The sequence below is a fragment of the Camarhynchus parvulus genome, unplaced genomic scaffold (genome assembly GCF_901933205.1).
Source record: "Camarhynchus parvulus unplaced genomic scaffold, STF_HiC, whole genome shotgun sequence".
NCBI lineage: Eukaryota > Metazoa > Chordata > Aves > Passeriformes > Thraupidae > Camarhynchus > Camarhynchus parvulus.
In genome coordinates, this window is record NW_022148110.1 from 1 (window position 1) to 27,458 (window position 27,458).

General features: G+C 56.4%; 3 protein-coding genes across 3 annotated transcripts; 2 read left to right on the forward strand and 1 right to left on the reverse strand.

Moving 5' to 3' along the window:
- Nucleotides 1–10,501: 10,501 nt before the first annotated feature.
- On the forward strand, nt 10,502–13,959 carry LOC115916050 (collagen alpha-1(III) chain-like). The gene is made up of 2 exons (XM_030969758.1): nt 10,502–10,659; nt 12,819–13,959. Exons 1-2 carry the CDS (start codon nt 10,502–10,504, stop codon nt 13,957–13,959), a joined length of 1,299 nt encoding a protein of 432 aa, XP_030825618.1.
- LOC115916052 (creatine kinase M-type) lies at nt 13,035–20,545 on the forward strand. The gene is made up of 8 exons (XM_030969759.1): nt 13,035–13,087; nt 15,037–15,236; nt 15,935–16,089; nt 16,962–17,094; nt 17,738–17,909; nt 18,704–18,827; nt 19,626–19,815; nt 20,230–20,545. The coding sequence occupies exons 2-8, from the start codon at nt 15,044–15,046 to the stop codon at nt 20,406–20,408; spliced, it is 1,146 nt and encodes a 381-aa protein (XP_030825619.1). The 5' UTR covers nt 13,035–13,087; nt 15,037–15,043; the 3' UTR covers nt 20,409–20,545.
- An 886-nt stretch (nt 20,546–21,431) lies between these two features.
- On the reverse strand, nt 21,432–26,984 carry LOC115916055 (BPTI/Kunitz domain-containing protein-like). Its single transcript, XM_030969767.1, has 6 exons — nt 26,874–26,984; nt 25,929–26,105; nt 24,991–25,029; nt 24,057–24,224; nt 23,023–23,064; nt 21,432–22,161 (listed from the first exon to the last, which is right to left on the reverse strand). The coding sequence occupies exons 1-6, from the start codon at nt 26,968–26,970 to the stop codon at nt 22,010–22,012; spliced, it is 675 nt and encodes a 224-aa protein (XP_030825627.1). The 5' UTR covers nt 26,971–26,984; the 3' UTR covers nt 21,432–22,009.
- Between the last annotated feature and the right edge of the window lie 474 nt (nt 26,985–27,458).

Here is a 27,458-nt window from a genome sequence, read left to right on the forward strand (position 1 = left end):
AACCTCCTAAATGTCCCAAATTCCTCCTGAGACCCCCTGGGGCACCCCTAAACCCCTGAGACCCCCGAAATCCCCCCAAAATCCCTGAGACCCCCAAAATGCCCCCAAACCCCCCCAGGACATCCTGGAGAACATCCAGAGGAACAAGTGAGACGCAGAGCCCCTTAAATGCCCCAAAATTCCTCCTGAGACCCCAAAAACTCCCCCAAAACTGCCCCAAATTCCTCCTGAGACCCCCAGGACCCCCAATTCCTCCTGAGACCCCCCAAATCCCCCAAAATCCCCCCAGGGCATCCTGGAGAACATCCAGAGGAACAAGTGAGACCCAGAACTCCCTAAATGCCCCAAAATTCCTCCTGAGACCCCAAAAACTGCCCCAAATTCCTCCTGAGACCCCCAGGACCCCCAAAAAACCCCTGAGACCCCCAAAATGCCCCCAAAAACGCCCCCCCCAGGGCATCCTGGAGAACATCCAGAGGAAGAAACGAGACCCAGAGCCCCTTAAATGCCCCAAAATCCCCCCTGAGACCCCAAAAACTGCCCCAAAACTGCCCCAAATTCCTCCTGAGACCCCCCAGGACCCCAAAAATCCCCTGAGACCCCCAAAATGCCCCCAAAAACGCCCCCAGGGCATCCTGGAGAACATCCAGAGGAAGAAACGAGACCCAGAGCCCCTTAAATGCCCCAAAATCCCCCCTGAGACCCCAAAAACTGCCCCAAATTCCTCCTGAGACCCCCGAAATCCCCCCAAAAATCCCCTGAGACCCCCAAAACCGTCCCCAGGGCATCCTGGAGAACATCCAGAGGAACAAGTGAGACCCAGAACTCCCTAAATGCCCCAAAATCCCCCTGAGACCCCAAAAACTGCCCCAAAACTGCCCCAAGTTCCTCCTGAGACCCCCCAGGACCCCCAATTCCTCCTGAGACCCCCGAAATCCCCCAAAAATCCCCTGAGACCCCCAAAACCATCCCCAGGGCATCCTGGAGAACATCCAGAGGAACAAGCTGCTCTTCATCGACACCCAGGACCGGGCTGAGACCAGCGTGGCCCTGGAGAAATACCAGGAGGTGCTGGGGGGGTCTGGGGGGTCCTGGGGGGATTTTGGGGGGGTCCTGGGGGGTTTTGGGGGTCCTGGGGAGTTTTGGGGGGTCCTGGGGGTGTTTGGGAGTCTCAGGGGGGATTCTGGGGGAGATTTTGGGGTTCTGGGGGAGTTTGGGGGGGATTTCGGGGGAATTTGGGGGTCCTGGGGGGGGATTTGGGGAGAATTTTGGGGGAGTTTTGGGGGTCCCAGGTGAGTTTTGGGGTTCCCAAGTGAATTTTGGGGTCCCTGGTGAATTTTGGGATCCTGGGGGAATTTTGAGGGTCCCTGGGTGGAATTCTGGGGGAGTTTTGAGGATCCTGGATGGAATTTTGGGATCCTGGATGGAATTTTGGGGGAGTTTTGGGGGTCCCAGGTGAGTTTTGGGGTCCCTGGATGGAATTTTGGGGGGAGTTTTGGGGGTCCCAGGTGAGTTTTGGGGTCCCAGGTGAATTTTGGGAGAGTTTTGGGGGTCCCAGGTGAGTTTTGGGGGTCCCTGGATGGAATTTTGGGGGAGTTTTTGGGGTCCCAGGTGAGTTTTTGGGGTCCCAGGTGAGTTTTGGGGGTCCATGGATGGATTTTTGGGGGTCCCAGGAGAGTTTTGGGGGGTCCGTGGATGAAGTTTTGGCATCCTAGATGGAATTTTGGGGGAGTTTTGGGGGTCCCAGGTGAATTTGGGGATCCATGGATGGAATTTTGGGGATCCCAGGAGAGTTTTGGGGGTCCCAGGTGAGTTTTGGGGGTCCCTGGATGGAATTTTGGGGGAGTTTTGGGGGTCCCAGGTGAATTTTGGGGGTCTGTGGATGGAATTTGGGGGGAGTTTGGGGGTCCCAGGAGAGTTTTGGGGTTCCCAAGTGAATTTTGGCGTCCCTGGTGAATTTTGGGATCCTGGATGGAATTTTGGGGGAGTTTTTGGGGGTCCAAGGTGAGTTTTCGGGTCCCAGGTGAATTTGGGGATCCCGGATGGAATTTTGGGGGTCCCAGGTGAATTTTGGGGGGTCCGTGGATGAAGTTTTGGCATCCTGGATGGAATTTTGGGGGAGTTTTGGGGGTCCCAGGTGAATTTGGGGGTCCATGGATGGAATTTTGGGGGTCCCAGGTGAGTTTTGGGGTCCATGGATGGATTTTTGGGGGTCCCAGGAGAGTTTTGGGGGTCCCTGGATGGAATTTTGGGGGTCCCAGGTGAATTTTGGGGTCCCTGGATGGATTTTTGGGGGAATTTTGGGGGTCCCAGGTGAATTTTGGGGTCCATGGATGGAATTTTGGGGGAGTTTTTGGGGTCCCAGGAGAGTTTTGGGGGTCCCTGGATGGAATTTTGGGGGTCCCAGGTGAGTTTTGGGGGTCCCTGGATGGAATTTTGGGGGGAGTTTTGGGGGTCCCAGGAGAGTTTTGGGGGTCCCTGGATGGAATTTTGGGGGTCCCAGGTGAGTTTTGGGGGTCCCAGGAGAGTTTTGGGGGTCCCTGGATGGAATTTTGGGGGAGTCTTTGGGGTCCCAGGTGAGTTTGGGGGTCCATGGATGGAATTTTGGGGGTCCCAGGTGAATTTTGGGGTCCCTGGATGGATTTTTGGGGGAGTTTTGGGGGTCCCAGGTGAGTTTGGGGGTCCATGGATGGAATTTTGGGGGGTCCCTGGATGGAATTTTGGGGGTCCCAGGTGAGTTTTGGGGGTCCCTGGATGGAATTTTGGGGGAGTTTGGGGGTCCCTGGATGGAATTTTGGGGGTCCCAGGAGAGTTTTGGGGTCCCAGGTGAGTTTTGGGGTCCCAGGTGAATTTTTGGAGAGTTTTGGGGGTCCCAGGTGAGTTTTGGGGGTCCCTGGATGGAATTTTGGGGGTCCCAGGAGAGTTTTGGGGGTCCCAGGAGAGTTTTGGGGGTCCCAGGTGAATTTTGGGGTCCCTGGATGGAATTTTGGGGGAGTTTTGGGGGTCCCAGGTGAGTTTGGGGGTCCATGGATGGATTTTTGGGGGTCCCAGGAGAGTTTTGGGGGTCCCAGGTGAGTTTTGGGGTCCCTGGATGGAATTTTGGGGGAGTTTTGGGGGTCCCAGGAGAGTTTTGGGGGTCCCTGGATGGAATTTTGGGGGTCCCAGGTGAATTTTGGGGTCCCTGGATGGAATTTTGGGGGAGTTTTGGGGGTCCCAGGTGAGTTTGGGGGTCCCAGGTGAGTTTTTGGGGGTCCCTGGATGGAATTTTGGGGGAGTTTTGGGGGTCCCAGGGGAGTTTTGGGGGGTCCCTGGATGGAATTTTTTGGGGGTCCCAGGTGAATTTTGGGGTCCCTGGATGGAATTTTGGGGGAGTTTTGGGGTCCCAGGTGAGTTTTGGGGGTCCCTGGTGAGTTTTGGGGGTCCCTGGATGGAATTTTGGGGAGTTTTTGGGGGTCCCAGGTGAGTTTTTGGGGTCCCAGGTGAGTTTGGGGGTCCATGGATGGATTTTTGGGGGTCCCAGGAGAGTTTTGGGGTCCCTGGATGGAATTTTGGGGAGTTTTTGGGGGTCCCAGGTGAATTTTGGGGGGTCCGTGGATGAAGTTTTGGGAGTCCTGGATGGAATTTTGGGGGAGTTTTTGGGGGTCCCAGGTGAGTTTTTGGGGTCCCAGGTGAGTTTGGGGGTCCCAGGTGAATTTTTGGGGGTCCATGGATGGAATTTTGGGGGTCCCAGGTGAATTTTGGGGTCCCTGGATGGAATTTTGGGGGAGTTTTGGGGGTCCCAGGTGAATTTTGGGGTCCCTGGATGGAATTTTGGGGGAGTTTTTGGGGTCCCAGGTGAATTTGGGGGTCCATGGATGGAATTTTGGGGGTCCCAGGTGAATTTTGGGGTCCCAGGTGAATTTTTGGGGGTCCATGGATGGAATTTTGGGGGAGTTTTTGGGGTCCCAGGTGAATTTTTGGGGTCCCATCTCCGGGGTCTCCCCAACCCCCAGGCGCAGAACGAACGTCAGCCAGGCGCCAAGGGCTGCTCTCGGTGGGAGCGCAGGGCAAAGTCTCCGAGGGCATCGACTTCGGTGAGATTTGGGGGCAACTCGGGCAATTTTGGGCAAATTGGGGAAATTTGGGGGATTTTGGGGCAATTTCGGGGGGGCTCAGGGGGCGTTTGAGGGGATTTTTGGGGTCCCTTTTGGGGCTGTTCCCACCCAAATCTTGGGGCAGAGTCTCCGAGGGCGTCGACTTCGGTGAGATTGGGGGGCAATTCGGGCAATTTTGGGCAAATTGGGGAAATTTTTGGGGCAATTTTGGGGTTTTGAGGGGGTTCGGGGTGGGTTTGAGGCGATTTTGGGGAAATTTGAGGGGAAATTTGGAATTGTTTGGGGGATCTGAGGGGAATTTTGGGGTTTTTTGGGGGATTTGAGGGGATTCGAGGGGAAACTTTGGGGTTTTTTTGGGGCAGTTTGGGGGATTTGAGGGGAAATTTGGGGGTTTTTGGAGCTCTTTGGGGATTTGATTGGAATTTTGGGGTTTTTCGTGGCAAATTTGGGGTTTTGGGGGATTTGAGGTGAAATTTGGGGTTTTTGGGGGAGGATTTTCATGGCGATTTTGGGTTTTTGGGGAGCAGTCTGGGGATTTTATGGGAGTTTGGGGGTTTTTGGGGGATTTGAGGGAAAATTTTGGGGTTTTTGGGGGATTTGATGGAAATTTGGGGTTTTGGGCTCAGCTGGGGGGATTTTCATTGCAATTTTGGGGGTTTTTGGGGTGGATTTTCCTGGCAATTTTTCATGGTTTTGGGGTGGATTTTCCTGGGAATTTTGGGGTTTTTGGGTGGATTTTCCTGGCAATTTTTGGGGTTTTTGGGTGGATTTTCCTGGCAATTTTGGGGTTTTTTTTTTGGGTGGATTTTCATGGCAATTTTTGGGGTTTTTGGGGTGGATTTCCTGGCAATTTTGGGGTTTTTGGGGTGGATTTCCTGGCAATTTTTGGGGTTTTTGGGGTGGATTTTCCTGGCAATTTTGGGGGTTTTTGGGGTGGATTTTCCTGGGAATTTTGGGGGTTTTGGGGTGGGATTTTCATGGCAATTTTTGGGGTTTTGGGGTGGATTTCCCTGGCAATTTTGGGGGTTTTTTTGGGTGGATTTTCCTGGCAATTTTGGGGTTTTTGGGTGGATTTTCCTGGGAATTTTTGGGGTTTTTTGGGTGGATTTTCATGGCAATTTTGGGGTTTTTGGGTGGGGGTTTCCTGGCAATTTTTGGGTTTTTGGGGTGGATTTTCCTGGCAATTTTTGGGGTTTTTTGGGTGGATTTTCCTGGCAATTTTTTCCTGGTTTTTTAAGTGTTTTTTGGGTGGATTTTCCTGGCAATTTTTTTTGGGGTTTTTGGGGTGGATTTTTCCTGGCAATTTTTGGGGTTTTTGGGTGGATTTTCCTGGCAATTTTGGGGGTTTTGGGTGGATTTTCATGGCAATTTTTGGGGTTTTTGGGGTGGATTTTCCTGGCAATTTTTGGTGGTTTTGGGGTGGATTTTCCTGGCAATTTTTGGGGTTTTTGGGTGGATTTTCCTGGCAATTTTTGGGGTTTTTTGGGGTGGATTTTCCTGGCAATTTTGGGGTTTTTTGGTGGATTTTCCTTGCAATTTTTGGGGTTTTGGGGGTGGATTTTCCTGGCAATTTTTGGGGTTTTTGGGTGGATTTTCAAATTTTTGGGTTTTTCCTGGGGGGGTTTTGGGTGGATTTTCATGGGGGTTTTTTTTTTTCAAGTGGGGGTTTTTTTGGGTGGATTTTCCTGGCAATTTTGGGGGGTTTTGGGTGGATTTTCCTGGCAATTTTGGGGGTTTTTGGATTTTCGTTGCAATTTTTAGGGGTGGGGTTTTCATGGCAATTTTGGGGTTTTTGGGGTGGATTTTCTTGGATTTTTTTGGGGGGGGATTGAAGGGGAGATTTGGGTGTTTTGGGGTCCCTGACCCCCCGAATTCCCCCCCAGTCCATCACTACGGCCGGGCCGTGATCATGTTCGGGGTCCCCTACGTTTACACCCAGAGCCGGATCCTCAAGGTCAGGGGGGGCTCGGGGGGGAGCCCCCTCCCCAAATTCCACCTGGGGGTGTCCCCTGAGGGAGATCAAGGGAGTCTGGGGGGATTTTGGGAGATTTGGGGTTTTTTTGGGGGGGATTTGGGGGGTTTTTAAGGGGATTTATTGGATTTTTTGGGGGGTTTTTAGGGGGTCTCAGGTGTGTGTCCCCCTCCCCAAATTCCATCTGGGGAACACCTGGGGAGAGATCAACGGGATTTGGGGCTTTTAAGGGGATTTATGGGATTTTGGGGGGGGGATTTTGGGGTGTTCTAAGGGGATTTATGGGATTTTTTGGGGGTTTTTAGGGGGCTCGGGTGGGGCCTCCTCCCCAAATCCCACCTGGGGGAGATCAAGGGATTTTGAGGGGATTTATTTGGTTTTTAGGGGGATTTGGGGGTTTTTTAGGGTTTTTAGGGAGGTTTATGGGGTTTTTAGAAGTTTTGGGGGTTTTAAGGGGGGTCTCAGGTGTGTCACCCTCCCCAAATTCCATCTGGGGAACACCTGGTCGCAGGTGGGGGGTACCGGGGGTGGTTTTGGGGTTCCCTGGGGGATTTTGGGGTTCCTGGAGGGATTTTTGGGGTTCCTGGGGGATTTTTGGGGTTCCTGGGAGGATTTTTTGGGGTTCCTGGGGGATTTTTGGGGTTCCTGGGAGGATTTTTGGGGTTCCCAAGGGGATTTTTGGGGTTCCTGGGGGGTTTTGGGGTTCCTGAGGGGATTTTGGGGGTTCCTGGAGGGATTTTTGGGTTCCTGAGGGGATTTTTGGGGTTCCCAGGGGGATTTTGGGGTTCCTGGGGGATTTTTGGGGTTCCTGGGGGGATTTTTGGGTTCCTGAGGGGATTTTTGGGGTTCCTGGGAGGATTTTGGGGTTCTGGGGGATTTTTGGGGTTCCTGAGGGATTTTTGGGGTCCCTGGGGGGATTTTGGTGTTCCTGAGGGGATTTTGGGGTTCCCGGGAAGATTTTTTGGGTTCCCGAGGGGATTTTGGGGTTCCTGGAGGATTTTTGGGGTCCCTGGGGGATTTTTGGGGTTCCTGGGGGATTTTGGGGTCCCTGGGGGATTTTGGTGTTCCCGAGGGGATTTTGGGGTTCCCAAGGGGATTTTTGGGGGTCCCTGAGGGATTTTTGGGGTTCCTGGGGGGGATTTTTGGGGTTCCTGGGAGGATTTTTGGGGTCCCTGGGGGGATTTTGGGGTTCCCTGGGGGATTTTTGGGGTTCCTGGGTGGATTTTTGGGGTCCCTGGGGGATTTTGGGGTCCCTGGGGGATTTTTGGGGTTCCTGGGACATTTTTGGGATTCCTGGGTGGATTTTTGGGGTCCCTGGGGGGATTTTGGTGTTCCTGAGGGGATTTTGGGGTTCCCAAGGGGGATTTTTGGGGGTTCCTGGGGGGATTTTTGGGGTTCCTGGGGGGATTTTGGGGTTCCTGGGAGGATTTTTGGGGTTCCTGAGGGGATTTTGGGGTTCCTGGGAGGATTTTTGGTGTTCCTGAGGGGATTTTGGGGTTCCTGGGGGGATTTTGGGGTTCCTGGGAGGATTTTTGGGGTCCCTGGGGGGATTTTTGGGTTTCCCGAGGGAATTTTTGGGGTTCCTGGGAAGATTTTTGGGGTTCCTGGGAAGATTTTTGGGGTTCCTGGGAGGGTTTTTGGGGTTCCCGGGTACCTGTGGGATTTCTGGGGGGGTTTTTGGGGGGGGGTCTCACCCCGTTTTTTTCCCCAGGCCCGTTTTTCTGGGTTTTTTCCCATTTTCCCCAGCAGCTCCAGGTTTTTTCCCATTTCTCCCATTCCTCACCTCACCTTCCCCATTTCCCACCCCATTTTCGCAGTTTTTTTCCCATTTTCCCCATTTTTTTCCCATTCCCCCAAAACCCACCCCGGGCTCATGGTGTTTCCCATTTTCTGACAAGGTGGGCACAGGGATTTAGGGGCAGTTTGGGGTTGGTTTAGGGCCAGTTTGGGGGTTGGTTTTCTCCCCATTTTCCCATTTGGGGGTCAGTTTTCCCATTCCCCCATTTGGGGCCAGTTTGGGGTTGGTTTAGGGGATTTGGGGTCAGTTTTGGGGGATTTGGGGCCAGTTTGGGGTTGGTTTTTTGGGGTCAGTTTTGGGGGATTTGGGGCCAGTTTGGGGTTGGTTTAGGGGATTTGGGGTCAGTTTTGGGGGATTTGGGGCCCAGTTTTTTTTCTGGTTTTTTCCCATTTGGGGGGTCAGTTTTGGGGATTTGGGGTCAGTTTGGGGGTTTTCGGTTTTTTCCCATTTCCCCCATTTCCCACCCCGCTTTCCCCCAAAAACCCATTTTTCTCTGGCTTTTGGTGTCCCATTTCTCACAAGGTCTGGGGTTGATTTTAGGGGATTTAGGATCATTTTGAGGAATTTGGGGTCAGTTTGGGGTCAGTTTTGGGGATTTAGGGTTGGTTTTGGGGGATTTGGGGTCCCATCAGTTTTCACCCCGGTTTTTTCCCCATTTTCCCCATTTTTCTCTGTTTTTTTCCCCATTTCTCCCATTTCCCCCCTGTTTTTTCCCATTTCCCCCATTTCCCACCCCATTTTCTCCCCATTTTTTTTTTCTCTGGTTTTTCCCATTTTTCCCATTTTTCCCCCGTTTTTTTTTTCCCATTTTCCCCATTTTTCCCCCATTTCCCCCATTTTCCCCGGTTTTTTCCCATTTTTCCCCCCGTTTTCTCCTCATTTTCCCATTTTTCTCTGGTTTTTTCCCATTTCCCCCATTTCCCACCCCATTTTCTCCCCATTTTTCCCATTTTTCTCCCCGTTTTCCCATTTTCCCCTTTTTTTCCCATTCCCCCATTTCCCACCCCATTTTCTCCCCATTTTCCCATTTTTCTCTGTTTTTTTCCCATTTCCCCCATTTTCCCCATTTTCTCCCCATTTTTTTTTCCCCATTTTTCTTTTTCTGTTTTTTTTCCCATTTCCCCCATTTCCCACCCCCATTTTCTCCCCATTTTCCCATTTTCTCTGGTTTTTTCCCATTCCCCCATTTCTCTCCCCGTTTTTTCCCATTTTTCTCTGCCCCCACCCCATTTTCCCCATTTTCCCATTTTCTCTGTTTTTTTCCATTTCCCATTTTCACCTGCCCGGTCCCATTTTCCCATTTTTCTCTGTTTTTCCCATTTCCCCCATTTTCCCCCCCGTTTTCTCCCCATTTTCCCATTTTCTCTGTTTTTTCCCATTTCCCATTTTCCCCCCCGTTTTCTCCCCATTTTCCCATTTTTCTCTGTTTTTTTCCCATTTCCATTTCTCACCCCATTTTCCCCTTTTCCCATTTTCTCCCAATTTTCCCAAATTATCCCCTTCTGGGCCCTCCCAGCCCTTCCGCCAGGTACGGGATCCGCTGGATCCCAATGGATCCCATTGGATCAGAAATTATCCCTTCTGTGCCCTGGCCCAGCCCTTCCGCCAGGTGAGGGATCCACTGGATCCCATTGGATCCCAATGGATCACAAATTATCCCTTCTGGGCCCTCCCAGCCCTCCCGCCAGGTACGGGATCCACTGGATCCTGATTGATCCCATTGGATCCCAGTTTATCCCAGTGGATCCAAATTGGCCCTGTTGGATCCCATCCGAGAGCCCCCGGTCCCTCCCAGCCCTTCCGCCAGGCACGGGATCCGCTGGGTCACAATGGATCCCAATGGATCACAAATTATCCCTTCTGGGCCCTCCCAGCCCTTCCGCCAGGTGAGGGATCCGCTGGATCCCAATGGATCCCAATGGATCCCAATTTGTCCCGCTGGATCCCAATCGGCCCCATTGGATCCCATTGGATCCCATCCCAGAGCCCCCAGAGCTCCCTTGTGGCAGGCGCGGGATCCGCTGGATCACCGAGGGATCCAGAACGAATCCTGTCAGAGCCCCCAGAAATCCCCGAGCCCCCCAGATCCCCTCCGATCCCCCCCAACCCCCCCAAACTCCCCCGGATCCCCCCAAGCGGATCCCCTGAGCGGATCCCCCGAGTGGATCCCCTGAGCGGATCCCCCATCCCTGAGCGGATCCCCTGAGCGGATCCCCTGAGCGGATCCCCTGAGCGGATCCCCTAGCGGATCCCCGTGTCCCCAGGAGGACCAGCTGGGGCTGTCACTGCTGACCTGGGAGCAGCTGCAGGCGGCCGAGGTGCAGCAGCGGATCCAGGGGATCTCCCAGCAGCTCTGAGAGCCCCATGGGATCCACTGGGATCCACTGGGACCCACCGGCATCCACTGGGACCCACCGGGACCCATTGGCACCAACTGGGATCCACCGGGATCCACCGGGACCCATCAGCACCAACTGGGATCCACCGGGACCCATTTGGATCCACCGACCCATCAACTGGGATCCACCAGGATCCACCAGGATCCGCCAGCACCCATTGGGATCCACCGGGACCCACTGGGATCCACCGGGGATCCAGAGCGCATCCAGGGGATCTCCCAGCAGCTCCGAGAGCCCCATGGGATCCACTGGGACCTCCCTGGGATCCACCCGGGGATCCACCGGGGGATCCACTGGTATCGACTGGGGTCCTCCCCGTGGGATCCACCGGGATCCACAGGGGGGATCGGGATCCACCGAGGGGCTCCAGGGGGGATCTGGACCCCCCCAGACCCAGTGGGAGGAGGGAGTGGATCCCAGGGAGGGATCTGGGGGGATCTGGGGGGATCTGGGCCCCCCAAAAGTGCCCGGGGGAGGGAGCGGATCCCTGTGGGGGAGGGGATCCGAACCCCCCCAGGGATCCCACCGGGATCCGCCCCCCCAGGCCCCCCCAGGCCCCCCCGTCTCTGTCCAGCCCCTCCCCCCAATAAAAAGCAGATTGCAGATTTCCCCTCCCCCCCCCCACGGCTCCGCCCCTTTGTTATCGACCGCCCCCAAAATCGCCTCCCCCCCATCCCAAAATTCGGGGTGTCCCCCCCTCCCCCACCCCCAAAAACTGGGGGGGAATCCAGTGGATTTATGGGGGGGGGGAGGGGCTCATTTCCCGTGCCTCAGTTTCCCCCCAGATATTTGGGGGGGGGAAATTCCATTTTTGGGGTCCCTTTTTGAGGGGGGAATTTCATTTTTTGGGGGAGGAAATTCCATTTTTGGGGTCCCCCCCATGCCTCAGTTTCCCCCCAGTTTTTTTTTGGGGGTCATTTCTGGGGTGCCCCCCCCTCTCCGTCCCTCCCCTCCCCCCCTCAAGGACCCCCCCGGGACCCCTCCCCCCAAATTTGACACCGGGGCCCCCCCCGGGAAATCGGAGCCAACCTAAAAATACCGGGGGGGGGTGGGGGGTGGGGGAAGGGGCGGGGCTGGGGGCCCCCCCCCCGGCTTGAATTGCCCTGAGCCAGCGGATCCGCCCCCCCCACCCTAAATTCCCCCCCCCAAATTAAATTTTGGGGTTTTCTGACCCCCATTAATTTGGGCATTTCCTCCATTAATTCCGCCCCCCTCCCCATTAAATTTTGGGGTTCCCCCTCTTTAATTCCAACACCCCCCAATTAATTTTGGACTTTTCTGACCCCCCCCCCCCAATAAAATGTTGGGGTTCTCCCTCCTTAATTACGCCCCCTCCCCTCATTAAATTTTTGGGTATTTTGGGGAGGGTCCCGATATTTGGGAGGGGGGGCTCCCGTTAATTTGGGGGTGGTCCCCGTAATTTGGAGAGGTCCCAAAATTTGGGGGGGTGGGTCTCAGGATTTGGGGGGGGTCCCGCTATTTGAAGAGCTCCCGCTATTTATTGAGGGGTGGGGGTCCCGGTAATTTGGGGGTCCCGGTGCCCCGCTATTTAAATAGCTCCCGGTATTTATTTAGGGGGTGGTCCCGGTAATTTGGGGGGGGTCCCTTTAAATGAAGCTCCGCTATTTATTGAGGGGTGGTCCCGGTAATTTGGGGGGGGTCCCCGTGCCCCGGAGGGGGGGTCCCGGTGCCCCATTTTGGGGGGTGGTCCCGCTATTTGAAGAGCTCCCGGTAATTTGGGGGGGGGTCCCGGTGCCCCAAGGGGGGTGGTCCCGGTATTTGGGGTGGGGGTCCTGGTAATTGGGGTGGGTCCAGCTATTTGGGGGGTGGTCCCGGTGTCCCACTATTTTAAGAGGTCCTGGTATTTACCGGGGGGTGGTCCCGGTGCCCCATTGAGGGGGTCCCGGTAATTTGGGGGGGTGGTCCCGGGGCCCTGCTATTTGAAGCGCTCCCGGTATTTATCGGGGTGGTCCCGCTGTTTTGGGGTCCCAGTGTCCCGTGCCCCGGAATTTGGGGGGGGGTCCCGGGGCCCCAATTTGGGGTCCCGGTATTTATCGGGGGGTGCTCCCGCTATTCGGGGGTGGTCCCGGTAATTTGGGGGTGGTCCCGGGGCCCCGCTATTTGAAGTGCTCCCGGTATTTACCGGGGGTGGTCCCGGTGCCCCGGAGGGGGTCCCGGTAATTTGGGGGGTGGTCCCAGTGTCCCGTTATTTGAAGAGCTCCCGGTATTTATCGGGGGGGTGGTCCCACTATTTGGGGAGGGTCCCCGTGCCCCGGTGGGGGTCCCGGTGCCCCATTTTGGGGGGGGTCCCGCTATTTGAAGAGCTCCCGGTAATTTGGGGGGGGTGGTCCCGGTGCCCCAAGGGGGGGGGTCCCGCTATTTGAAGCGCTCCCGGTATTTATCGGGGGGTCCCGGTGCCCCATTGAGGGGTCCCGGTAATTTGGGGGGGTGGTCCCGGGGTCCCGCTATTTGAAGCGCTCCCGGTATTTATCGGGGGGTGGTCCCGCTGTTCGGGGGGTGGTCCCGCCCCCACCCCCGGTCCCGGGGGGCGGCAGGTGCCGCGTGCCCCCCCCGCCCCCTCCCCCCCCGGTGACACCGGACACCGGGGGGCGGCTCCGGGGGTCCCCGAGGGTCTCGCGCGGGCCGGGGGCGGCCCCGCCAGGGCCCGGCCCCGCCCGGTTTGGGGTCCCCTCGGGGCCCCCCGGGGCTGGGGGGGGTCCCGGGGGGGATAAAAGCGACCCCGGGGGGGTCCCGGTCCCACCGCTCCCCCCGCGCCCGGTACCGGCCCGACCCCGACCCGACCCGGCCCCGCCGAGACACCCAGGTAAGGCCGGGACCACCGGGACCCCAATCGGTACCGGACCGCCCCCCCGGGACCACCGGGACCCCAATCGGTACCGGACCGCCCACCCGGGACCACCGGGACAGCCCCGGGACCACCGGGACCCCAATCGGTACCGGGACCGCCACCCCGGGACCACCGGGACAGCCCCGGGACCACCGGGACCCCAATCGGTACCGGACCGCCCCCCCGGGACCACCGGGACCCCCGGGACACCCCGGACAGCCCCGGGACCCCGGGACACCCCAGGACCCCAGGACCCCGGGAGACCCCCGGGACAACCCGAGAGCACCGGGACCACCGGGACAGCCCCGGGACCACCGGGACAACCCGAGAGCACCGGGACCACCGGGAGACCCCCGGGACCCCCCCAGGGACCACCGGGACACCCCCGGGACCCCAGTCGGTACCGGAACCGCCCCCCCGGGACCACCGGGAGACCCCCCGGGAGACCCCCAGGGACCCAATCGGGGCCGGGACCGGCGCAATCGGGACCGGGACCCTCGGAAAGGGTCGGGACACCCCCGGTGCCACCGGGACCGGGACCGGGAGTGGGACAGGGACTCGACTGCCTCTCGGTGTCACCGAGACCAGAACCGGGACCGGCACCGGGATTTGGGTCCGGGATTCGGGACCGGGACTTGGGCCAGGATACGAGTCCGGGATTCGGGTCTGAGATTCGGGACCGGGACCGGGACGGGGACCTGAACCGGGACCGGCACCGGGATTCGGGACCGGGACAGGGACCCGACCGCCCCCTTGGTGTCACCGGGACCGGGACCGGGATTCGGGAGCGGGACCCGACCCCCCCTCGGTGGCACCGGGACCCTCCCCTCCCCCCGCGCTATAAATAGCCCCGGCCCGAACAAGGAGCGGAGCGTGGTGGCCACGCCCCCCCCCGCGGGACACGCCCACCGGGACACGCCCCCTCTGTGGGACACGCCCACCGGGCACGCCCCAGAGCCCCCCGTGTCCCCTCCTGTGGCACGTGGCGCGGTGTCACCTGTGTCCCCTGGCTGTCCCCGTGTCCCGGTGTCCCCTGGCTGTCCCCGCAGTGCCACCGCGGCCCCAAGGTGGCCCCAAGGTGTCCTCACCACGTTCCCGTGTCCCTTCAGTGCCACCATGTCCCCGTGTCCCCGTGTCTGCATTCCCACCATGTCCCCATGTCCCTTCAGTGCCACCATGTCCCCGTGTCCCTGCAGTGTCCCCACCATGTCCCCGCTGTCACCTGGCTGTCCCCACGTCCTCACAGTGCCACCATGTCCCCATGTCCTCCATGTCCCCCCTGACACCTGGCTGTCCCTGTGTCCCCATGGTGTCTCCATGATGTCCCCATGTCCCCATGGTGTCCCCATTCCCATGGTGCCCATGGTGTCCCCATGGTGTCCCCGTGTCCCCGCAGTGCCACCACGCCGTTCAGCAGCACCCACAACAAGCGCAAGCTGAAGTTCTGGGTTGAGCAGGAGTTCCTGGTCCTGTCCCCATGGTGTCCCCATGATGTCCCCATGTCTCCATGACCTTCTCATGATGTTCCCATGGTGTCCCCATGATGTCCCCATGTCTCCATGATGTTCTCATGATGTCCCCATGTCTCCATGATGTCCCCATGGTGTCCCCATGGTGTCCCCATGGTGTCCCCATGGTGTCCCCATGATGTCCCCATGTCTCCATGATGTCCCCATGGTGTCCCCATGGTGTCCCCATGATGTCCCCATGTCTCCATGATGTTCTCATGATGTCCCCATGTCTCCATGATGTCCCCATGGTGTCCCCATGGTGTCCCCATGGTGTCCCCATGTCTCCATGATGTTCTCATGATGTCCCCATGGTGCCCATGGTGTCCCCATGGTGTCCCCATGATGTCCCCATGTCTCCATGATGTCCCCATGGTGTCCCCATGGTGTCCCCATGGTGTCCCCGTGTCCCTGCAGTGCCACCATGCCGTTCAGCAACACCCACAACAAGTACAAGCTCAAGTTCTCGGCCGAGGAGGAGTTCCCGGACCTGTCCAAGCACAACAACCACATGGCCAAGGTGCTGACGCCCGCCCTGTACGCCAAGCTGCGCGACAAGGAGACCCCGAGCGGCTTCACCCTCGACGACGTCATCCAGACCGGCGTGGACAACCCCGGTGCGTCCCCAGCGGGGTCCCCGGACCACCCCGGGGGTCTCCAGCCCACCCCAGGGTTCCGCAGCCCACCCAAGGGGTCTCCAACCCATCCATGGGGTCCCCAAATGGTCCATGGGGTCCTCAATCCATCCTTGGGGTCCTCAGCCCATCCATGGGGTCCTCAAATGGTCCATGGGGTCTTCAACCCACCCTTGGGGTCTTCAGTCCATCCATGGGGTCTCCAACCCATCCTTGGTGTCCCCAGACCACCTGAGGGGTCCCCGATCCACCCTTGGGGTCCTCAATCCATCCATGGAGTCCCCAGCCCACCCAAGGGGTCCTCAAATGGTCCATGGGGTCTTCAACCCATCCTTGGTGTCCCCAGGCCACCCATTCATCATGACCGTGGGTCACTCCTCAACCCCATACTGGTCCCAGTAGCCAGTCCCAATCCCATGGCCAATCCCAGTAGCCCATCCCAGTCCCGTACTGGTCCCAGTGACCCCCAGTGACCCCCAGTGACCCCCGGTGTCCCCCAATGTCCCCCGGTGTCCCCAGGCCACCCGTTCATCATGACCGTGGGCTGCGTGGCCGGTGACGAGGAGTCCCATGGCCAATCCCAGTTCTGTACTGGTCCCAGTGCCCCGTCCCAGTCCCGTACTGGTCCCCGTGACCCCTGGTGACCCCCAGTGACCCCCGGTGTCCCCCGGTGTCCCCAGGCCACCCGTTCATCATGACCGTGGGCTGCGTGGCAGGTGACGAGGAGTCCTACGAGGTCTTCAAGGAGCTCTTTGACCCCGTGATCCAGGACAGGCACGGGGGCTACAAACCCACGGACAAGCACCGCACCGACCTCAACCACGAGAACCTCAAGGTCGGGGGGGCCCCGAAATTCGGGGGTGGGTCCCCGAAATGTGGGAGGGGTCCCCGAAATGTGGGAGGGGTCCCTAAAGGTCTCAGGATGGGAGGGAAGGGGTGACGGGGCCACCATGGGGTGACACCACCGACAAGCTCCGCACCGACCTCAACCAGGACAAGCTCGAGGTTGGGGGAACCCCAAAAATTTGGAGGGGGTCCCGAAATTTGGGAGGGGTCCCTGAAAACGTGGAGGGGTCCCCAAAACCTGGGGTGGTCCCCAAAATTTGGGGGGGTTCCTAAAAGGAGGGCAGGGAAGGAGTGAGGGGCCACCATGGGGTGACCCTACAAACAAGCTCAGCGCCGACCTCAACCAGGAGAATTTCAAGGTGGGGGGGTCCCAAAAATTTGGGGGGGGTCCCCAAAATCTGGGAAAGGTCCCCAAAATTTGGGGAGGTCCCCAGGTCTCTCAGGAGGGCAGAGAAGGGGTGAGGGGCCACCATGGGGTGACACCACAAAGCCACCCCAGAAGGGCTTTGGGTGAATTTTTGGGGGTTTTTATAATGTAGAAATTCTGGGGGTTTTTGGAGTGATTTTGGGGTTTTTTGGGGGTATATTTGGGGTATTTTCAGAGGAATTTTTGGGATATTTTCAGGGTGGTTTTTTTGGTATTTTTGGGGTGTCCCTGACCCCGTTTTTGGGGCTCCCCAGGGCGGGGAGGACCTGGACCCCAAGTCCGTGCTGAGCAGCGCGGGGGTCTCAGAATGGGAGATATTTTGGGCATATTTGGGGTGATTTTTGGGATATTTTGAACGGAATTTTTTGAGGTTTTTTGGGGTGAATTTGGGGTATTTTTGGGGTGTCCCTGACCCCGTTCTTGGGGCTCCCCAGGGCGGGGAGGACCTGGACCCCAAGTACGTGCTGAGCAGCCGCGTGCGCACCGGCCGCAGCATCAAGGGGTACTCGCTGCCGCCCCACTGCAGCCGCGGGGAGCGCCGCGCCATCGAGAAGCTGTCAGTCACAGGTGAGGGGCGGGGCCTGGATGGGTGTGGTGGGCGTGGCCTGAGAGGGTGGGGTTGGGTGGTTGAAGTTGGGTTGGGTGTGGTAAAAAATGGTTGGGGGTGGATTTGGGATAATTTGGGATGGATTTGGGATGGATTTGGGATAATTTGGGATGGATTTGGGATAATTTGGCGTGGATTTGGGATAATTTGGGGTGGATTTGGGATGGATTTGGGATGGATTTGGGATAATTTGGGATTAATTTGGGCATGGATTTGGGTGGATTTGGGATGGATTTGGGATTAATTTGGGATGGATTTGGGATAATTTGGGATGAATTTGGGGTGGATTTGGGATGGATTTGGGATGGATTTGGGATTAATTTGGGATGGATTTGGGATAATTTGGGATGAATTTGGGATGGATTTGGGGTGGATTTGGGATGGATTTGGGATGGATTTGGGCTGGGATTTGGGATGGATTTGGGATAATTTGGGATGGATTTGGGGTGGATTTGGGATGGATTTGGCACAGATGTGCATGTCCAATCTGCCTTGGGCGTGTCCTGGGCGTGCCCAGTCCAGCATGGGCGTGTCCTGGGCGTGTCCAGCCCGCCCTGGGCGTGTCCAGGCGCACGCCCAGGCGCTGACCGCGCCCCGGCGCAGCCCTGAACAGCCTGGAGGGGGAGTTCAAGGGCAAGTACTACCCGCTGAAGGCCATGACGGAGCAGGAGCAGCAGCAGCTCATCGACGACCACTTCCTGTTCGACAAGCCCGTGTCGCCGCTGCTGCTGGCCTCGGGCATGGCCCGCGACTGGCCCGACGCCCGCGGCATCTGGTGCGCACCTGGCCGCACCTGGGGGGGGTCTGGGGGGCACCTGGGGGTGTTTGGGGGGTTTCTGGGGGCACCTGGAGGGTGTTTGGGGGGTCCTTGGGGGGGTCTTGGGGCACTTTGTGGCACCTGGGAGGTTCCTGGGGGCACCTGGGGACACCTGGGGGTGTTTGGGGGTCCCTGGGGGTCTTTGGGGCACCTTGGGGGGTCTGGGAGGTTCTTTGGGGCACCTGGGGACACCTGGGGGGTGTTTGGGGGGCACCTGGGAGGTGTTTGGGGGGTCCTTGGGGGGGTCTTGGGGCACTTTGTGGCACCTGGGAGGTTCCTGGGGGCACCTGGGGGCACCTGGGAGGTTCCTGGGGGCACCTGGGGACACCTGGGGGGTGTTTCAGGGCCACCTGGGGGGTGTTTGGGGGGTCCTTGGGGGGGTCTTGGGGCACTTTGTGGCACCTGGGAGGTTCCTGGGGACACCTGGGCACACCTTATGGTACCTGGTGGGCACCTGGAGCACTTGGGGGATACCGACGTGGCACCTGGGGGACACCTGGGGGACACCTTGTGGCACCTGGACTACCTAGGCAGCACCTGGGGGGTTCATGGGGACACCTGGGGACACCTGGGAGGTGCTAAGATGTCCCCCCGATGTCCCCTCGGTGTCCCCAATGTCCCCCAGTGGCTGTGATGTCCCCAATGTCCCCTGATGTCCCCCATTATGGGGGTCTCTCCTTTTGGGGGGGCTCTGGGGGTGTCCCCTGCTGTCCCCCCGATGTCCCCCCGACGTCCCCCGGGTGTCCCCGCAGGCACAACGACAACAAGACGTTCCTGGTGTGGGTGAACGAGGAGGATCACCTGCGCGTCATCTCCATGGAGAAGGGCGGCAACATGAAGGAGGTGTTCCGGCGCTTCTGCGTCGGCCTCAAGAAGGTCAGGGGGGACATCTGGGGACATCTGGGGACATCGGGGGACATGGACAGACTGGGGACACTGGGGGATCTGGGGATGGAGGAGTTTTGGGGTCACATCTCCATGGAGAAGGGAGGAACATGAAGGAGGCGTTCTGGCGCTTCTGCGTCGGCCTCAAGAAGGTCAGGGGCGACATTTGGGGACATCTGGGGACATTTTGGGACATGGAGGGTTTGGGGACATGGAGGGTTTGGGGGTCACATCTCCATGGAGAAGGGAGGAACATGAAGGAGGCGTTCTGGCGCTTCTGCGTCGGGCCTCAAGAAGGTCAGGGGGGACATCTGGGGACAGTTGGGGACATCTGGGGACAGGTGGCATTTGGGGACAGGGGTGGCTTTGGGGACAGAGCTGACATTTGGGAACAAGGGGAGCTTTTGGGAACAGAGAGAACTTTGGGGACATGGAGGGGATCTGGAGACAGGGAGAACTTTGGGGACAGGGGTGGCATTTGGACACAAGCGGCACTTTGGGGACAAGGAGAACTTTAGGGACAGGTGACATTTCGGGAACAAGGAGAACTTTAGAGGACACGGAGAACTTTGGGGACAGGTGCAGCTTTGGGCACAGGTGCAGCTTTGGGCACAGGTGACATTTGAGGACACTGAGGTGACATTTGGGGTGCCACCAACAACTTTGGACACCCCAGGTGTGCCCTGGGCGTTCCCCAGGTGTTCCTCAGGTGTTCCTCAGGTGTGCCCCCACCAGCCACAGGCGCCACCACCCCGATGTCCCCAACCTTTGTCCCCTGTGCGCCCCCAGATCGAGGAGATCTTCAAGAAGGCCGGGCACCCGTTCATGTGGACGGAGCACCTGGGCTACATCCTCACCTGCCCGTCCAACCTGGGCACGGGGCTGCGCGGCGGCGTCCACGTGCGCCTGCAGCACCTGAGCCAGCACCCCAAGTTCGATGAGATCCTCAAGCGCCTGCGCCTGCAGAAACGCGGCACAGGTGGGGGCCTAAGTCACCTAGGGGGGTGGGGACGCCCCAAAATTCACCTGGGGTGGGTGGGGAGATCCCCAAAGTGTCTTGGTGGGGGAAATTCCATCCCCAAAGTCACCTGGGTGGGGCAGGGACACCCCCAAAATCAGCCCGGGAAAGGGACCCTGTGGGGGACCCCACGGACCGGGGCACGGTCAGGAGCGGTCGGCGGCGTCCGGGCCTCGCTGACCCCCGCCCTGTCCGTCTGTCTGTCCGTCCCTCTGTCCAGGCGGGGCGGTGCGGCCGCGGTGGGACCGTCAGGCCCTGGATGGACAGGGAATGGTCTGGAGCGGAGAGCGGGTGGTCAGTGGGTGGTCAGTGGGGTGTGGGAGTGTCCGTGTGTCCGTGCCTCGCTGACCCCGCCCTGTCCGTCCCTCTGTCCAGGCGGGGTGGACACGGCCGCGGTGGGCGCCGTGTTCGACATCTCCAACGCCGACCGCCTGGGCTTCTCGGAGGTGGAGCAGGTGCAGATGGTGGTGGACGGCGTCAAGCTCATGGTGGAGATGGAGAAGAAGCTGGAGCAGAAGCAGCCGATCGACGACATGATCCCGGCCCAGAAATAGGGGAGGGGGCGTCCCAGGGACCCCCAGAGCTCCCCCAGACCCCCGATAGGGAGGGGGCGCCGCGGGGACTCCCCAAAATCCCCCCCAGAGCGGCCCCAATAAACGCTGCAGGTCCCGGCTGCGCTCGGTGCTTTCATCTGGGGAGGGGGCGCCGATTCGGGGGGTCCCAGAAACTTCATAGCGATCCCCGCATGCCCCCGGTGCCGTAAAAGTTCCGCAAAAGGCGCCGTAAAACTGCCGTAAAGCGAGACTGTCGCAAAACTGCCGTAAAGCGCGACTGTCGCAAAACTGCCGTAAAGTGAAACTGCCGTAAAACTGTCGCAAAAGGTGTCATGAAGCGCGACTGTCGTAAAACTGTCGATCAAGGGGAATTCAGGTTTGGATTTTTTGGGGACTGTGCTCAGGAAACTGTCGCAAAAAGGTGTTCGATTTTCCATTTATTCCAACAAATCCCTGGAATGTAAAAAAAAAACTTCCCCAATTATTCCCGAACCCCAAAATCGGGATTCAGAGGTTTGGATTTTTTGGGGAGCTGCTCAGAATCACACAAATCTGGGGTTCCGATTTTCCAAAATTCCAACAAATCCCTGGAATGTTCAAAAATTCCAAAAACGCCAAAAAAAAAAAAATCCAAAATGGGAAAAGGGGATGACCCAAAAAATTTTTGGGATTTTACCCCCCCCCAAAATTTTTTAATTTGGGGGGTTTTAGGACTTTTGGGAAAATTTTTTAAAAAAAACCCCCAAAAAAAAAAAATTTTTCCCCAAATTTCCCAAAATTCCAAAAATTCCCAAAAAAAAAAAAATCAGTGTCAGGAAAAGGCAGGATGACCCAAATTTTTAGGATTTTTGGGAGGTTTTGTGGATTTTTTTTTTAGGATTTTTTAATTTTTGTGGATTTTTAAAAATTTTCCATTGATTTTTTATGGATTTTTTTTGCATTTTTTTTGGGGATTTTTTTTTTTTTGGTTTTTTTTTAGCATTTTTTCCCCACCCACCCTTTCCCAAAATTCCATTTATTCCCTACAAAAATCACTAAAAATCAGTGTCAGGAACAGGCAGCTAGGAGGGTACCTGGGGCTGGTTTTGTGGATTTTTTTGGAGGATTTTTTTTTAATTTTTTGTGGATTTTTAAAAATTTTCCATTGATTTTTTATGGATTTTTTTTGCATTTTTTTTGAAATTTTTTTTTGAGGTTTTTTTGGGCCCTGAATCCCCACCCACCCCTTTCCCCCAAAATTCCATTTATTCCCTACAAAAATCACCAAAAATCGGCGCACGGATGATTCTCAAGAGCAGCTCAGGGAGGGGGTTTTGGGGCTGTTCTTGCGATTTTCTGGGCTATTTTTGGGGTGATTTGGGATTTTTCTGGGGAGAATATTTGTTGATTTTTTGGGGGATTATTTGGGATTTTTTGGGTTTTTTAGGGTTTTTCTTCCCCACCCACCCTTTCCCCCAAAATTCCATTTATTCCCTACAAAAATCACCAAAAATCGGCGCACGGATGATTCTCAGCAGCGGCTCTGGGGAGGGGGTTTTGGGGCTGTTCTTGCGGATTTTCTGGGCTATTTTTGGGGTGATTTCGGGGTTTTTTGGGGGCTCTCAGGCCGGGTAGGGCTCCTTCATGAGGCACTCGCGGTCGTCGCCCCCGGCGGCTCCCGGCGCTCGCGGCTTCGCCCGGCAGCGGCTCCGGGCCACGCTCAGCCCCGCGGCCACCAGGGCCAGCAGCGCCAGCAGGGCCACCAGGGCCAGCCCTGGGGACACAAACGGGTCAGGGACACCCCGAATGGGACAGAACCATGGACACCCCAAATTGGGGACAGGGACACCCCAAATGGGGACAGGGACACCAAGAAATGGGGACAGAACCATGGACACCCCAAAATGGGGACAGAAATGGGTCAGGGACACCCCAAATGGGGACAGGAGCACCCCGAAATGGGACAGGGACACCCCAAAATGGGTCAGAACCATGGACACCCCAAATTGGGGACACAAACGGGTCAGGGACACCCTGAAATGGGCACAGGGACACCCCAAATGGGGACAGGGACACCCTGAAATGGGACAGGGACACCCCAAATTGGGGACACAAACGGGTCAGAGACACCCCGAAATGGGACAGGGACACCCCGAAATGGGCACAGAGACACCCCGAAATGGGACAGAACCATGGACACCCCGAAATGGGGACAGAAATGGGTCAGGGACACCCCAAATGGGGACAGGGACACCCTGAAATGGGACAGAACTATGGACACCCCGAAATGGGGACAGAAATGGGTCAGGGACACCCCAAATGGGGACAGGGAGACCCCAAAATGGGGTCAGGGACACCCCAAAATGGGACAGGGACACCCCAAAAGGGGGACAGGGACATTGGGAGAGATTTGGGGACACCAGGAGGGCACCGTGGGGAATTTGGGGCCACTGGGGGAGGATTTGGGGACATTTGGGGCCACTGGGTGGATTTGGGGACATTCAGGGCGGATTTGGGGACACCGGGAGGGCACTGGGGAGGATTTGGGGACACTGGAGGGGTTTTGGGGACATTTGGGGACCCAGGGAGGGATTTGGGGACATTCAGGGGGGATTTGGGGACACCCAGGACTCACCTTTGGAGGAGAAGAATCTCCGGAATTCGTCGCTGAAATCGCCTGGGGGAGAAACGGGGTGAGCCCGGATTGGGGGCAGTTTGGGGCAAATTTTGGGAATTTTGGGGCAAATTTTGGGGCAAATTTTGGGGAACCTCAGGGCAAATTTTGGGACAAATGTTGGGACTTTTTTGGGGGGATTTTAGGGGCAGATTTTAGGGCAATTTTCGGGGAACTTTGGGGCAAATTTTGGAGCAAATTTTGGGGAATTTCAGGGCAAATTTTGGGGAATTTCAGGGCAGATTTTTGGGAATTTTGGGGCAAATTTTTGGGGAATTTTGGGGATTTTTTTAAAATTACATCCGATTTTTACACCATTTTTTTTGTGATTTTCTAAAAATTTTGCCTCTATTTTTAAATCCCATGATGATTTTGGTTTGTTTTTTTTTTAAATTTTGAGCTTTTTTCTGTGCAATATTTTTACAATTTTTTTGGGAATGCCACTTTTTTTTTAATATTATAAAATAAATAAGTAAATTTATTTATATGTAATGTATATTATTGCATATAATATTATTATATATAATGTAATATAATGTAATATAATGTAATATAATGTAATATAATATAATATAATATAATGTAATATAATATAATATAATATAATATAATAATATAATATAATATAATATAATGTAATATCATATCATTATACTATATTATATTATATATATCATTTACATATTTATGTATAAATAAATTATATGATAAATATGATAAATTTATACATATGATACCTATGACAAATTTATATTATAAAATATATTCCTTTTTAAAATTTATTTTCAAGAATTCTGCGACGACTTTTTGGGGAGGATTTTTTTTTTTTTTTTTTTAAACACCTCGATTTTTGAGGCGGATTTTTAAAAATTCCGTCCAATTTGCGCACCGGGTTTTTTTTCCGCCGTTTTCTCCTAAATCCGGCGCGCTATTTTCTCCAGCTCCCAGGGGATTTTTGGGCTGAGTTTGGGGGGTTTTGGGGGGAATTGGCTCACCCTGGGGCCGGCAGCGGCGCAGGCACTCGCGCTCGTCCCGGTGGTTGTTGGCGTTGCCCCGGCAGCCGCCGTAGGTGAATTCCCGGCAGGATTTCTCTGCGGGGACGTAAAACCAGCGGGGAAACGCGGCGCGGCACGGACCCGTCACCGGCGGGGCCGAGCACGGGTCTGCCGAGAGCGAAAAACACAAAATTCCCTCTTAAAACGCAAAAATTCCCACGCCGAAATTCAAAATTTCCCCGTCGAAATCCAAAATTCCCACGCCGAAATTCAAGATTTCCCCATCAAAATCCAAAATTCCCACTTCAAAAGTCAAAATTTCCAGTTAAATCTGGCCCTGAGCCCTTCAAAATCCAAAATTCCCACTACAAAATACAAGATTTCCCCATCAAAATTCCTACTTCAAAATCCAAAATTTCCAGTTAAATGTGGCCCTGATCCAGTCTAAATTCACTCAACATTTCCCTTTCAAAATGCAAAATTCCCACTTCAAAATACAAGATTTCCCCATCAAAATCCAAAATTTCCAGTTAAATTTGGCCCTGAGCCCTTCAAAATCCAAAATTCCCACTACGAAATTCAAAATTTCCCCATCAAAATCCAAAATTTCCACTTCAAAATTCAAGATTTCCCCATCAAAATCCTAAATTTCCCCATCAAAATCCAAAATTTCCACTTCAAAATCCAAAATTCCCAGTTAAATCTGGCCCTGATCCAGTCTAAATTCACTCAACATTTCCCCTTCAAAATGCGAAATTCCCACTTCAAAATTCAAAATTTCCCCTTGGAAATTCAACTTTTCCGGGGAAATCTGGTCCTGAGCCCTTCAAAATTCAAAATTTCCCCTTTAAAAATTGAAATTTCCAGATAAATCTGGCTCAAATCCCTTCAAAATTCAGAATTTCTGCTGAATTTGGGCCAAATCTGGAGTTACCTGCCAAGGTGGAATTGGTGGTGACGGCGCTGGAGGGAGCTGCGGAAAAATGGGGAAAATTGGGAAAAAATGAGAAAAATTGAGGGAAACGGAGGAAAAAAATCGGGGAAAATAGGAAAGAATGGGGAAATGGGGGGGGAAATGGGGGAAAATGGGGAAAAATGGAAAAAAATGGGGACAAAGGGAAAAAATGGGGAAAAATAGGGGGAAATGAGGAGAAAAGGCAAAAATTGGGGGGGAAAGGGAAAAATGGGGAGAAAATAGGAGACAATCGGAAAAAAAGATTTGAAAATTTGAAATGGGAAAAAGGGGGGAAAAGGGGAGGGGGGGAAATGGGGAAAAAATCGGGGAAAATGGGGAAAAACCAGAAAAAAAAATAAAGGGGGGAAAACTGGGAAAAAACAGGGGAGAAAAAAGGGGGAAACGGATAAAAAAAAAAAAAAAAAACCGGCACCAAACCGGGCGGGTTTGGGCACCGAAATATTCCAAACTCCCGGCCCTTCCCCCTCACGGTATTTCCCGGTAATTTCCCGGTAATTCCCGCTATTTCCGGCGCTCACCGGTGCCCGGTGTTCCCCCCGCAGCTCTCCCGGCACTCCCGCTCGCTCCCGAACTTCTTCCCGGTCCCTCCCGTTATTCCCCGGTATTTCCCGGTATTTCCCGGTCCCTCCCGAGTCTCCCCGGTCCCTCCCGTTATTCCCCGGTATTTCCCGGTCCCTCCCGGTATTTCCGGCGCTCACCGGTGCCCGCTGTGTCCCCGCAGCTCTCCCGGCACTCCCGCTCACTCCCGAAGTTTCTCCCGTTATTTCCCGGTCCCTCCCGTTATTCCCCGTTATTCCCCGGTATTCCCCGGTCCTCCCGTTATTCCCCGGTATTCCCCGGTCCCTCCCGTTATTCCCCGGTATTTCCCGGTCCCTCCCGGTATTTCCGGCGCTCACCGGTGCCCGCTGTGTCCCCGCAGCTCTCCCGGCACTCCCGCTCGCTCCCGAAGTTGTTCCCGTTGCCGCCGCAGCCGCCGAACACGAAACTCTCGCAGCTCCCGGAGGAGGCGTTGAAAAACCAGCGCGGGATGGAGGCGCGGCAGCGGCCGGTGAGCGCCGGTAACCGGCACCGGGCTGCGAGAAACCGAGCCCGAAAAATCCCCAGTTCAACCCAAAATCCACCCGGAGCACCGCGAGCGCCGCTAACCGGCACCGGCCGGGGGGGACGGACTCGTTAGCGACCCCAAAAACCCCGGAATTCACCCCAAAATGCAGCCCAGCCCCGGGAACCGGCACCGGACTGGGCTCGGCATCCGTTACCGACCCCAAATCCTCTCCGGGACCCCCCAAAACTGCCCCGGGATCCCCCAAATCGCCTCCAAACCTCTCCCAGGACCCCCCAAGTGCTCCCCAGAACTTCCCCAGGACCCCCCAATCCCAAAACTCCCCAAATTCCCCCTCAGGACCCCCAAATCCCTCCCAAATTCCCCCCAAATCCCCTCCAAGACCCCCAAACCTCCCTCAGGACCCCCCAAGACTCCCCCAAATCCCCTCCAGGACCCCCCAGATCCCCTCCAAATCCTCCCCAGAACCCCAAAACCCCCCCAGGACCCCCCAAAAGTCCCCCAAACCTCTCCCAGCATCTCCCAAATCCCCCCCAAATCTTCTCCAGGACCCCCCCAAAACTCCCCCAAACTCGCCTCCAAATCCTCCCCCAGGACCCCCAAAGCTCCCCCAAATCCCCCCAAAGCCCCCAGGACCCCCCCAGGACCCCCCAAATCCTCTCCCCCAACCCCCAAAAACCCCAAACCCCCAGGACCCCCCCCCAGGACCCCCAAATCCCCAGGACCCCCAGGACCCCCCCAGGACCCCCCAGCTCTGCCCCCCAGCGCCCCCCGGTACCGGCGAGGGCGGCGGGGCCGCTCGGGGGGTCGCGCGCGGAGCCCCCCGGGCCCCCCAGGAGCAGCAGCAGCAGCGGGAGGAGCCGCCCCGCCGCCATCGCAGGTGAGCGCCGCTGACGTCACCCAGGTGCGCCGGCGGCGGCCACGCCCACCGCGCACGCAGGGCCACGCCCACCCCTTCGGAACGGGGGAAGAGGGAGGGGAAACGGCGGGATAGGCCACGCCCACTACGCGAAGCCACGCCCCCGAGCGCGGCTCCCCGCTGTGGGAACGGCTCTGGGGGGGAAGGGAGGGGGTGAGCGAAGCCACGCCCTCTTCATTTGCATGCGACGCGGGAAATCGCGCGACTGTGGGAGGTGGGGGGTTTGGGAGAGCTTTGGGGGATTTGGGGGGGTTCGGAGGGGTTTGGAGGGTTCTGGAGGGGATTTTGGGGAGTTTTGGGGTCTGGGGGATTCTTGGGGGGGTTCTGAGGGAGTTTGGAGGGGTTTTGGGGGGTTCCGGTGGGGGATTTGGGGTTCTGAGGGGGGTTTTGGGGGAGTTTGGGGGGAGTTTTGGGGTCTGGGGGATTCTTGTGAGGGGTCTTGAG

Bases quoted from the DNA above. Each gene is read 5' to 3' on its own strand.
- LOC115916055 (XM_030969767.1), bottom strand. From the start codon at position 26,970: ATGGCGGCGGGGCGGCTCCTCCCGCTGCTGCTGCTGCTCCTGGGGGGC. The intron at 26,106-26,873 runs GTACCGGGGGGC...GGTTTCTCGCAG, and splicing joins CGGCCCCGCCGCCCTCGCCG to CCCGGTGCCGGTTACCGGCG. The intron at 22,162-23,022 runs GTGAGTCCTGGG...TTGTGTCCCCAG, and splicing joins GAGATTCTTCTCCTCCAAAG to GGCTGGCCCTGGTGGCCCTG.
- LOC115916050 (XM_030969758.1), top strand. From the start codon at position 10,502: ATGGGATCCACTGGGACCTCCCTGGGATCCACCCGGGGATCCACCGGG. The intron at 10,660-12,818 runs GTGGGAGGAGGG...GGGGGGCGGCAG, and splicing joins TCTGGACCCCCCCAGACCCA to GTGCCGCGTGCCCCCCCCGC.
- LOC115916052 (XM_030969759.1), top strand. From the start codon at position 15,044: ATGCCGTTCAGCAACACCCACAACAAGTACAAGCTCAAGTTCTCGGCC. The intron at 15,237-15,934 runs GTGCGTCCCCAG...CGGTGTCCCCAG, and splicing joins GACCGGCGTGGACAACCCCG to GCCACCCGTTCATCATGACC. The intron at 17,910-18,703 runs GTGCGCACCTGG...GTGTCCCCGCAG, and splicing joins CCCGACGCCCGCGGCATCTG to GCACAACGACAACAAGACGT.